General features: G+C 42.0%; 1 protein-coding gene across 1 annotated transcript; it reads right to left on the bottom strand.

Moving 5' to 3' along the window:
- Positions 1 to 3974: 3974 nt before the first annotated feature.
- Positions 3975 to 8504, bottom strand: LOC139474429 (cytochrome P450 2J4-like). Its single transcript, XM_071257444.1, has 4 exons — positions 8093 to 8504; positions 6621 to 7145; positions 5697 to 6137; positions 3975 to 4675 (listed from the first exon to the last, which is right to left on the bottom strand). Exons 1-4 carry the CDS (start codon positions 8490 to 8492, stop codon positions 4467 to 4469), a joined length of 1575 nt encoding a protein of 524 aa, XP_071113545.1. The 5' UTR covers positions 8493 to 8504; the 3' UTR covers positions 3975 to 4466.
- Positions 8505 to 12572: the final 4068 nt, after the last annotated feature.

The following is a 12572-nucleotide window of genomic DNA, read 5'->3' as shown; positions in this document are numbered from 1 at the left end:
ATTTTTATCATGACATAAATACAAATTTAACCCCCTCAATCATTCCATGAACGCATTTACTAGTATTTATGTTATTTGTTTGTACAGATAACAGACTAAAGGCAGAGTCGATTGGATAATTACGACTATATCATGAGCACGTGCTTATGCATCACTTTCAAATAGTGACGATACCAGGTGTTCGCGAAAAGGTGAGCGTATCTTGCCCCATCGGTGGCACCCTTCACAAACACATGCAAAGGCAAGTCAATTGTTTATCTGAAAAAAAACAAAAACAACATGGCAACATATGGTACATGTCAAAATAGGGAATAGCATCGGACATAATTTTTGTCACTGATACGTCAAATTTGGAAATGTCATACACATGTCTGTCATATAACGTTTGAAAGTTTTACTGAGGCCTTGGATGTTGGTTGTAACCTCGATCAACCTACATCTGAGCAAGAGTCGTATGACGCTCTTTGAAATCTTGGTGGAAGGAGCGTGCTCGATTGTACTTCAAAAGTTGTGAAATGAAATGTAAACACCAAAGGTTGGAGCTTCTGGAATATTACTCGACATGAAAGGAAAGTTGACTGTTGGAAAGTTGTAGTCATCGCACTTGTCAAACAATCTTATAGAGAGTGTTTTGTCACTCTGAATCTTTGCGCACAGATGTAAATATGAAACAGATGAGGCGGTCTCACAGGTCTCCTTTTTTTTTCTAAGTCCGATGGGTAAACCATGAAAGGGAATTGGCTATTTGGTGGTTATTGAGCGATATCAGATAATCGATATAACTGAAGCTTAAGTTAAACTTCTTGGTCAAATTACCTTGTTTTGACTTTGCCAATCCTAGTGAGATTTTGCAAAAAGAAACTGATCCGAAAGAAGGGGAGCACAAGTGGTTCCCATGGGGATGCCTACTTCTTGCCTACATTTTATATAGATGTTATCAATAAGGAAGTCCAGCATTTCACCTAATGTTTTCTCAGTAAACTTCATATGGCATTTGCTTTCATATTTCACAAATTGTCCTGAACCAGAATATAGATACGTAACTGTATCTGTGTACACCATGTTTTGTAACAAAAGCCCCATGGATCAAGGAATGAAGTTTTTTTCATGTGGGATAGTAGTGTACTAAGTTGAAAAATCAAATGTTTTGACAGAATTGAACTTGGTTCTTTTCTGAGATTGTAAAAAGTGACGCAAATCGTTTGATGTTTTGAGAATCCACCTGGTATTATTTGCACTTGTCTCAAATACCTTCTGTGAATATAAAGAAAGCCCTTCCTTGATTGTATGAAGGATTATGATTAGTCTTTGAGACAGGAAAGTTGGTGTTACATTTGCTGATGTAATGTCTTGTGATTGTATGACAAACAGGTCGGCAGCAGTATGACGAGTCTTGGAAGCCACAGGTAATGGAATGTACATCATGAGTGAGCTGCCATTTTGGTCCATACTTGAATAACCGACGGAGGTTGTCATTGTCAACACTAGATCTAGAGAAGTCACGTGTGATTATATGACCTACAGGTTGAGTCTTAGCAGCCACACGTAATGGACTGTACATCATGAGTGAGCTGCCATTTTGGTCCATACTTGAATAACCGACGGAGGTTGTCATTGTCAACACTAGATCTAGATAAGTCACGTGTGATTATATGACCTACAGGTTGAGTCTAAGCAGCCACACGTAATGGACTGTACATCATGAGTGAGCTGCCATTTTGGTCCATACTTGAATAACCGACGGAGGTTGTCATTGTCAACACTAGATCTAGATAAGTCACGTGTGATTATATGACCTACAGGTTGAGTCTCGGCAGCCACAGGTAATGGAATGTACATCATGAGCTGCCAAGTCCACGTTCTGCAACACGTTCTAATAATTAAACAACCTGGATGAAATGATGTTCGTATAGGAAAATGTTGGTGGTTCCTGACATGTGAAATATTGTGGGCCATTTTGGGAAAGATAATGTGATTTAAGTTTAAGACATCAATTCCCTTGTTTGCAAATTTCAAATTCAAGAACATGCAGTCTTTACCTGATTTAGTGGAGTCTGTTCCTGGTCGGGCCTAACGTTTCAAAGCGATATCAAGAACTATTCTCTCCAGTTAATACTGTTGGCTCTTACTGTTTGTAGACCCACCCATCAGCAATATTTGCTGGAGTCGTTTACTTTCTTTAAATGTTACAGAGTATAGCCTTGTTAGGCAAAACCTCCTCCAAATGAATGGTATCATTTTGGCCCTTCTGGTGAACATAGCTGCACCGACGTGTCGGGACAGAAGTGTTAATGAATTTGTAGAATCGCAATTATGACACCTTGAATTAGGCTCAAATATAAAAAAACGTACCTTTTCCCCGTGCTATTAAATCAGTTACAAAAGAATGTGGTCTGTCTGAGAAGACGTCGGCGTTCTTGACAATGGCTTCCTTTATAACATTGTAGCCATTGAGGACTATGAGGGGCTGGTGGAAGACATACACACTAAAGATGTCGCCATACTTCTGTCGGAGGTTCTTAAACGTGACCCGGGGATCAGAGCCCATAGACAGGGCGTTCCCCACAAACGGGACGGGGGGAGAGGGGCCGGGGGGAAGCCCAGAACGCCGCCGCGTCAACAGCCACAACAGCTAGAAATAAAGCAACTGTTGTAACACTCCACACTCCCACATTGTCTTACGCTAGTTTCCAATCCATCTGTAACACGACACAAGAGCGAGAATGAGTTCAACTTCGAGCCGCACATACGCAGCCCCTACTGATTCCAAACACCACGGGGTTATCAAATGTATAGACTGAGTCAGCAGAACAGTGCGCATGTCGTCCGTTCGTGTCGACTCCGAAGTGGCTCACTCCAGTGCAAGGGAAGCTGGAACCTACAGCCTGACACACATCCCCCGAGTAATTAGTGACGGAATAACCGTGTTCTCAGAAGACCCAATCATTTAAACAAAAACATTTATAAAATATTGACCCATATATCCTTGGAGCTTTTCATTTTCTTTGAGCTACTTATTCCTGTGATTCAATCTAAGAATATCTCTGGTTATTCCTCATCACTTCGGGCTTCCATCAAGCTGACACGCCGTGATATAACTGGAATACTGTTAAAAGCAGCGATAAACCCATCTTCCCGTGGCAAGGAAGTCAACTGACTTTAAAAGTCCAGTTTCCACCCTTGCCGAACTAGGCTGGTATTATGGAGTTACATTTTGGCTGGACTAACGAGTCTATGCATAGTCCAATCAAAATCGCGCACCGAAATCGAAATCCGGTTCGTAAACTGTCCTGCAGATTTCGGTCGATTTCAGGATTTGCAAGGCATGTGCACCGCCAACTCGTTGACAACAGATATTTTCCAAACCGTTTCATGTTTTTAATGGAAGACCGACCCGTTTTATCACACTATAGATCTTTATTATCGATCAGATCGTCTTGCCTGGGCGCCGCCATTTTGTTTGCAACAAATGCAAGTGATGGATTCGGATTGGTCTATAGGAGAGGCTTAGAAGAGACATAACTCATAATAACCACTGGTGGCGCTACGATCGAGACCAGGAATTCCAGCCTAGTTCGGCAAGGGTGGAAACTGGACTTTTAAAGTCAGTTTACTCTCTTGCCTCGGGAGGATGTGTTAACTCACTCAATCACTCACTGGTTATCGTACGTCTTCAGTCACCTTCAAAACCGTTCCACCTGTGATAAAACAAATTGAGTGACAAGAATTGCGCTTTAACAATATGACTTTATTCCAAACAGAATATACAGAACACTTAGTCAAGAAATGGTCATGCTGTAGTACGATCGAAGGATAGTACGGCAACATTAACACCTATTTGAATTTTAATACAGAATTCATCAATTTGGTGCAAACAGAAATGATTTGAAGGGTAAAGCTAATTCGGCTTGACTTGGACGATGCTTTCAGATGTCAACGCGATGGTAACATGACGTCATAGACAATGACCTGTGTTTAACTTTCCAATAGTCAACATTCCCTTCATGTCGAGCAATATTCCAGAAGCTCCAACCTTTGGTGTTTACATTTCACAACTTTTGAGATACAATCGAGCATGTTCTTTCTTCCAAGATTTCAAAGAGCCGCCTACGATTCTTGCTCAGATTACAACATTCAAGACCTCAGTAAGGCTTTCAAAACGTTTTATGGCAGCCATGTTGAGGACATTTACAAATTTGACGCACCACTGACAAACTGATGTCCGATGCTATTACCTATTTTCACTTGTACCACATGTTCCCGTGTCTTTTCAGGTGAACAAATGGCTTTGCATGTGTTTGTGACGGGTGTCACATGTGGGGCAGGGTACGCTCACCATTTCGCGAACACCTAGTCCCATTACTATTTCATAGTGATTCATACACACGTGTCAGATGTTTGTAAGTCATGCGCCACATCATGTGCACGTGGAAGTCTGGCTGAGTTTGACCTATTTACATATTTTTTCACTTGTTACTCTTTTGACTGTATAAAGGTTGAACCCTTGGAATGGATTTTATGAGAAATGGTTTCGGGGAGTGAGTTAACCCGATATTTCCCTGTAGGGATGGCATCTGCCCATTCACCGGGACGAACTGGAACCTCTGGAGCATGGTTGTGAGGAAGAGAAAGAGCTCCATACGGGCCATCGCCTCACCAAGACAAACTCTTCGACCTGGAACAATAAATTAATTTGAATTTATATTCGGTTGTGTCACAATATGAGATGTGTTTGTTTGTTTGTTTGTTTGTCGCTTAAAGCCACATTACAATATGCAACCTGGCTCGTCACGCCGAATTCGATTCCCGACATGGGTGCAATGTGTGAAGCCCATTTCTGGTGTCCCCCACCGTGAGATTGCTGGAATATTGCTAAAAGCGGCGTAAAACCATACTCACTCACTCATTACCAGACCGCAGTGATATTTAAAATTTGACTTCAATATTTTTTACCTTTATGCAAATATAAACGTGAAACCAGATGTACACACTATTTAGTTAAGTGTGCACACCGGTTTATATGTTCATAATTCCTTTACCCAAAATCAATTCTTATAAATAAATATAAACAACAATATTTTCACTGACTATACAATCATCAACACAAAAACTCAGTGACTACGTTCAGCGCAATAATGCAGTACAAGCCCCTCCCATTTTCTCGTGAGCCAATCAGGACGTGGCCTATATTTTTCGGTTTATGGATCCATAAACGCACATAAAAATAACTTGGTTAGCCAATCAAATGTCACTGAATCACTTGCATGTATTTGTTGTTCTCTTCACTGTCGTCAGCTTCATAAAACAATTTAACATTAGTGACATTGACTAAATATGGTCCGGGGGACATGGTACATTCAAGAAATTGAGGAACCCATGCCTGTCGTGAGAGGTGACTAACGGGATGGGGTGGTCAGTCTCGCTGACTTGGCGGTTATCATGTCATCGTATCTCAGTGGCGTAGATCGATGCCCATGGTGCTAAGGTCTGGATGGTCCGAACTCGATTATTCAGACCGCCATGTTATTGCTGGAAATTAGTGCGGCGTTAAACAACAAAGAAAGGAAAAAGGAATGAAACCAGTAAATATTTTGTTTGTAAAGGTTTACAATTTTAAGTTTTCAGCTTCTGAATATCTTGGCTTTTCTCTTTGCTGAACATTTACCATTACAAACTTACCAAGAGAATACACTTACCAAGAGAAAATGGGATGAACTCGTCTTTCTTTTGGATTTTGCCTGTGTCGTCAAGGAAACGGTCAGGGCGGAAACGATCTGGATCTCCCCATACATCCGGGTCTTGAAGGACTGAATCAAGCATCAATGCAACTGGGACCCCTTTGGGGAAGTTGAATCCCCTGAAGTGGACATCATGGGGAACGGTGTGAAGGGCACTGACGGGGGCAATGTCAGCGTGTCTCAACACTTCCATGATGGTGGCCTCCATGTAGGGAAGGTTCGTCTTGTCTTTCATGGAGGGTTGTCTGCTCTGGCCGATATTCTCCTGGATTTCTTGAAAGCACTTCTCCTGAACATCCGGGTACTTCAGGAAGTAGACCAGTGCCCAGCGTATCGTCGTGGCAATAGATTCTGACCCGGCAACAAACAGGTCAGTGATAACTGTGCGTAAGTTTTCCACTGTAAAAGAAACATGAACATTTATTAGAGCAGGTCCCCCTTCAGGGCTTACTTTGGTGATGATATAACGTCTTGTATCACACCCCCGAAAACATCAACACGGGACCATGTTGAGTAAGTCCCCCTATAAGACATACTTTAGGGATGATATGTCGTCTTGTATCCCCCCACCGCCTCATCCCCCCACCCCCCAAAACATTAACACGGAAACATGAACATATAGAGTATTACTAAAAAAATATGAACATAATATCCATCCATCCATCCATCCATCCATCTATAGTCAAACACCTTTGTGTTGAAGTTCAAGAGGCCGACACAACCTAAAATGGCGTATAAAGAAGGAATATGCAGGGACCAAGATTTTACTTCGAGACAACAGTGAGTTCGACAAATCAAAGTTCGACACAACAGTGTTTGACTGTATCTGTCTATCGTGGAATGGGATAACCATCCCTCTTATAAACAAAGAGAGGATCTTACAGTTCAAACTTGTGCTTTCCTGCTGTTTTTGGCGATGTCGCATTTCCTTGATGTACGCGTAGATGAAGTTGTCGACCTTGTTGTCGTCGTGTGTGTTTAAGTGTTCCTCTATCATAGGCTGTATGAAGAGTGACTCAATCATTCTGACGTTGTCCATGGTTCTCTTAAATCCAAACATATCACCAGGCAGGAAGCGCAACATTGGTAAAATGTTCAAAAGACAAGATGCTCCCGTAGTTTCAAAACATTCCTCTATTGCTTTGAGAAAGTTTCTGAAGAGAGGATCTGAGTACTCAAAACGCCTCCCAAATGCAGTGGAGCAGATGACGTTGCACGCTGCATTATGCACAAGTCGCGTGCAGTCAAACCCTTCGCTCTTCTCCATCTCCATTGCTGCGAGAAACTGCGAGACTTCGTCGTGTATTTTGTCTTCCATGATGGATCTGCCCACCCCAAATTCTCTGAGAGTGCAGATTGCAAACCGTCTCTGTTCGCGCCAAAGATCACCCGAGCTTGCAACCACACCTGTAAGAATGGAGAAACGAAGCAACACATAGACGTATGATAACTCCGTTCACGATTATGATAACAATATTGTGAGGTTGGGGTTTCAGGTATGTTGATGATCTGATACCGTTCATTAACCCTTTCCCTTCCACTGATTTACCCACCTGAACTAGATATAAAGGAAACCAGTGAGATCGCCTCATCTGTTTCATATGTATATCAATGCATAAAGATTCAGAGTGACAAAACACTCTCCACAGAATCATGTTACAAGAGGGATGACTTCAACTTCCCAACAGACACATTTCCCTTTATGTCGAAGCTCCAGCCTTTGGTGTTCACATTTCGCAACTTTTGAGATACAATCGAGCATGCTGTTTTTCCAACATCGACTCTTACTCAAGGTTACAACATTCAAGGACAAATTATATCTTTCAAAACGTTTTATGGTAGACATGTAGAGGGTATTTCCAAATTTGATGCAGCAGTGACAAAAATAATGTCCGATGCTATTCCTTAATTTGACTTGTACCATATATTCTCGTGTTTTTAGGTGAACAATTGACTTGCCTTTGCATGCATTTGTGACGAGTGCTACTGGTGGGGCAGGATACGCTAACCTTTTCGCGAACCCCTGGTATTCCAGACTTCGGTGAAACCCACGAGCACGGGTATGGTTCTGACAAACCTAGAAACATAATCAGGGCGAACCGGGATTCGAACCCACAGTCATAGACTGGGACACCCGTGCCCCCACGATATAACTGGGGTATATTATACGTGGGGTATATTTAGTGGAATGTGGATACTTGAAACTATGTGTGCCAGGCTAGATTGAGAAACATTTTGTTACCATCCAATCCTCATTGGGGATCGAATCTGTACCCAGAACCGTCATTGTGTGCAGTGATATGTAAAAGAGGGAAGTGTATATGCAGGAAAAGTGCTGTTGCAGTCACACCTACCTTTTCTCCTTAATATGAAGTTATTCAGTAGTGAGTGCGGTCTGTCTGAAAAGACGTCGGAGTTCTTGACGATTGCGTCTTTCAGAACGCTGTAGCCGTTGAGGACGATGATAGGTTTATGAAAGACATAAACACTGAAAATGTCGCCGTAGGTTTGTCGCAGGTTATTAAACATAACCCGGGGGTCCGCGCCCATAGATAGGGCGTTTCCGAAAACAGGGAGAAGAGGGGGGCCGGGAGGAAGGCCCGCGGGACGCTGCGTTAAAAGCCATAATGCGGCTAGAACAACGACAAGAACTAAAACTGTAGTCGGGCTGAATTCAAACAAATCCCACATTATATACGGATGATCTTCAGTTCGTATATTTCCGTCTATCTTGGTTGGAAGCCACACAAACATTTAATGTACTCAAACTTTGTAATGTCTTGCCTCGACTCATGACAGGGAGTATGGACCTGTCAGATTACCGTATCGATTCTAAAAATATGATCAATTGCGATGGATATAAGAACTACGACCTCTTAAGGCACGTCTCTCTTTATCCCAGGAGTGTCGAGTGAGTGAGTGAGTTTGGTTTTACGCCGCTTTTAGCAATATTCCAGTAATATCACGGCGGGGGACACCAGAAATGGGCTTCACACATTGTACCCATGTCGGGAATCGAACCCGGGTCTTCCGCGTGACGAGCGAACGCTTTAACCACTAGGCTACCCGTCAGCCCCCCAGGAGTGTCGAACATGGCCTATTGGTTGACACCTCCCAGGCTCGCTGACGTTGTTGATTGCGTGTCATCGTACCCGGCGGCGTGGTACGTTGCTGATTATAGCAATCACTGGTTTGTCCGGTCGAGTGATTACTTACAGGCCAACTTGACTGAATTAAATGCTGACAGCATTGGAAACTGGAAACTTCAACATGTTTCTTCAACCACCGTCAGTGTCAAAAGCTTGCGAGTTCAGAGGATCTGACACCTACAATGGTAAAGAACCTAGCGTTCAAAATGTGCAATTTGCTGCGAGTAACGTCCGTTAACCGTGACAGGATCCGCTGTCAAGGGTTCGATTCGACAATTCGGCTTGATTAGGATCGATAGGCGACAGGTAGATTTTATCAACGCTTCCGATGGGGTTACACACATACTGGGTTCAAGACCCAACAGATTCCCCTCAAGTCTCCCACAGCCATACATCACTCCATAGGCTCCATTTACGCACTGGGGCGGTCGGGTAGCCTAGTGGTTAAAGTGTTCGCTCGTCACGCCGAAGACCCGGGTTCGATTCCCGACATAGGTACAATGTGTAAAGCCCATTTCTGGTGTCCCCCGCCGTGATATTGCTAAATGCGGCGTAAAACCAAATTCACTCACTATTTACGCACTGATATTGTGCTTGGAACAAAACGTTCTTCATTTGTACGTTCCACCGTGTCAGATACAATATTGAGAACGCTACATAAACAATATTCCTATTTAATTTCTGAACCCCAATTATGGTCTTATTTATATCTGGTTTTATAGATTGTTCGATAACGTGGTGGTGCAAAATAACCAACTTGTATTTACAAAGTAATACTTATATATAATATGGTACGCTATCACGGAACAACACGGTAATGTCCTCCACTGCCAACACGTTCCACTTCCTATTTACGGATGCGGTGGCAATTGAAATGCCAAGGCCAAGTGTATTTAGGCTACATCACTCCATAGGCTCCATTTACGCACTGGGGCGGTCAGGTAGCCCAGTGGTTAAAGCGTTCGCTCGTCACGCCGAAGACGTGTTCGATTGAAAATGTCAAGGCCAGGTGTATTTAGGCTGCCTCGAGTTTCTTGACATACTTCTTACGTGGCTTATAATCGTTAGTCAATGGTATACTCATCAATGATCAATATTCATAAAGAATAATGGAAAGTAACTGACGCTGATTCAATTAAGAAAATAAAGTCTGATCCCCACCTTTGAATCTTAAACATCGTTCAACAAATATAGCCGATGATTCGCATAAGAAACGTAACTGTTAAATGGTGTCTTAATTGCAATAAAATACTATTTTATGATGATCAGATCGGTTCTCGAAAAAGGGACGATCTCGAATAGCTGGAAACGTTGCACTGCGGATGTGTCGAATATCGACGTAAGTTAACATTATGAGCGTGTGGATAGTTGGATTTACAGACAACTACAGCGCTGATGTCAAACCGAGGACCATAATACGGACGAATATGAGATTCGAACTCACGATTAGAGGATCCTTGCACGTCTGGGGGAAGCAACTCAAACACAGCTTCAACGCCAACCAAACAAACAAACAGATGAAATTAGACAACGAGTAATATATTATTTAGAAACTTTACATCAATGATATGATCATTTGAGACAGAATTTGTTAATTTGCCGTTACCAGCTTAGATTCCCTTATATTTAGGGGGCACGGGTGGCCCAGTCGTCTAAGGCGCCGCGATTCGCTGTGCAGAGTTGCGTCCGTTGGGCACGTCAGAAACCTATGATTGTGGGTTCGAATCCCGGTTCGCCCCGATTATGTTTCTAGGTTTGTCAGTACCATAGCCGTGCTCATGGGTTTCGCCGAAGTCAACGTCTGAGACCTGCATCACTTCGGGCTTTCCTCCCACATTAATCTGGCACGCCGTGATATAACTGGAATATTGTTAAACCCAACTCACTCACCTTATATTTGAAGGTGTGCAAATTATGCACCCATGTTTGATGGTGGTTAAAAATTGAAATAAACAAGAAATGGTTATTCGATGGCGATGTATTTGATACGGGTATTACAGTAAATATCCTTCAGACCATATGTCTGCTGTATCCTAATTACGTTTTGCTTGCATTTCTACGTTTTTGGTCAAATTCAGTTTTCATGTGTGTACTTTCTATAGCTCGGCAGTTTATGAAGAACATTCAAGAATATGTTCCAAGTAGAACAATGGTCGTCAAGCACTCGCACACATTCACTTGTTCTCGAAGTGTTGAAGTCGGTCTATGACCCAGGTGAGGCCAAGATGATTATAACCTTTGCATCTGTAAATGCGTGAACTTTATCCACATGTACAATACCTTGTCTTTATAAACATCCCGTTGTGGATTGAGTTGGCTGCAATAAGCTTGTTATAGCCACAGTTGCGATCTTCAGGTCCTTGGTGACACAGGTACTACAGAAATGTTCCCAAATACTAGTATGCCCCGAGTCGTTTACCATTACTCACTTGTATTATCATCAGAACTGATAATAAATTTGATAGAGCAGAATGCACGTTCTTAAGTACGTCATTGACGGAATTGACCGGGTTTCTGCATTTCGCAAGTTCAGACTACGGAAATCTACAAAAGTACCCGTTTGTTGCATTGTAAAAAAATAAAAAAATAAAATAAATGAAAATTTAAAAAATGTAAAAATAAACTCTTGACTTCCTCGCCGTTAAGGTAGGCGTCTGTATTCAGGTGTGAGTTAGGGTATAATGTGTATACAGTAAGGGACCTTGGGCACATTTGGTTGTTTTCTGCGTGTTATATCCACAGAAGGTTATCTGTGTGTCATATCCTCAGTTGGTTGTAATCTACGTGTTAAGTCACAGTTGGTTGTAATTTGTGTGTCATATCCACAGTTGGTTGAAATCTACGTATTATATCTAGTTGGGTGTTATCAATGTGTTATCGTCACAGTTGGTTGTAATCCGTGTGTTATAGTCACAGTTGGTTGTTATCCGTGTGTTATATCCACAGTTGATTGTAAACTACGTGTTAGTCACAGTTGGTTGTTATCCGTGTGTTATATCCACAGTTGATTGTAAACTACGTGTTAGTCGCAGTTGGTTGTTATTTTTGTGTAATAGTAACAGTTGGTTGTTATCCGTGTGTTATATCCACAGTTGGTTGTAAACTACGTGTTAGTCACAGTTGGTTGTTATTTTTGTGTAATAGTAAAAGTTGGTTGTTATCCGCGTGCTATATCCACAGTTGGGTGTAAACTACGTGTTAGTCGCAGTTGGTTGTTATTTTTGTGTAATAGTAACAGTTGGTTGTTATCCGTGTGTTATATCCACAGTTGGTTGTAAACTACGTGTTAGTCACAGTTGGTTGTTATTTTTGTGTAATAGTAAAAGTTGGTTGTTATCCGCGTGCTATATCCACAGTTGGGTGTAAACTACGTGTTAGTCACAGTTGGTTGTTATTTTTGTGTAATAGTAAAAGTTGGTTGTTATCCGCGTGCTATATCCACAGTTGGTTGTAAACTACGTGTTAGTCACAGTTGGTTGTTATTTTTGTGTAATAGTAACAGTTGGTTGTTATCCGTGTGTTATATCCACAGTTGATTGTAAACTACGTGTTAGTCACAGTTGGTTGTTATTTTTGTGTAATAGTAACAGTTGGTTGTTATCCGTGTGTTATATCCACAGTTGGGTGTAAACTACGTGTTAGTCACAGTTGGTTGTAATCTGTGTTATAGTCACAGTTGGGTGTA

Source organism: Haliotis cracherodii, unplaced genomic scaffold, assembly GCF_022045235.1.
Source record: "Haliotis cracherodii isolate W230 unplaced genomic scaffold, xgHalCrac1.p SCAF_3, whole genome shotgun sequence".
NCBI classification, from domain to species: domain Eukaryota; kingdom Metazoa; phylum Mollusca; class Gastropoda; order Lepetellida; family Haliotidae; genus Haliotis; species Haliotis cracherodii.
The sequence above is the reverse complement of the archived record's forward strand: the minus strand, read 5'-3'. Positions and strand labels throughout refer to the sequence as shown.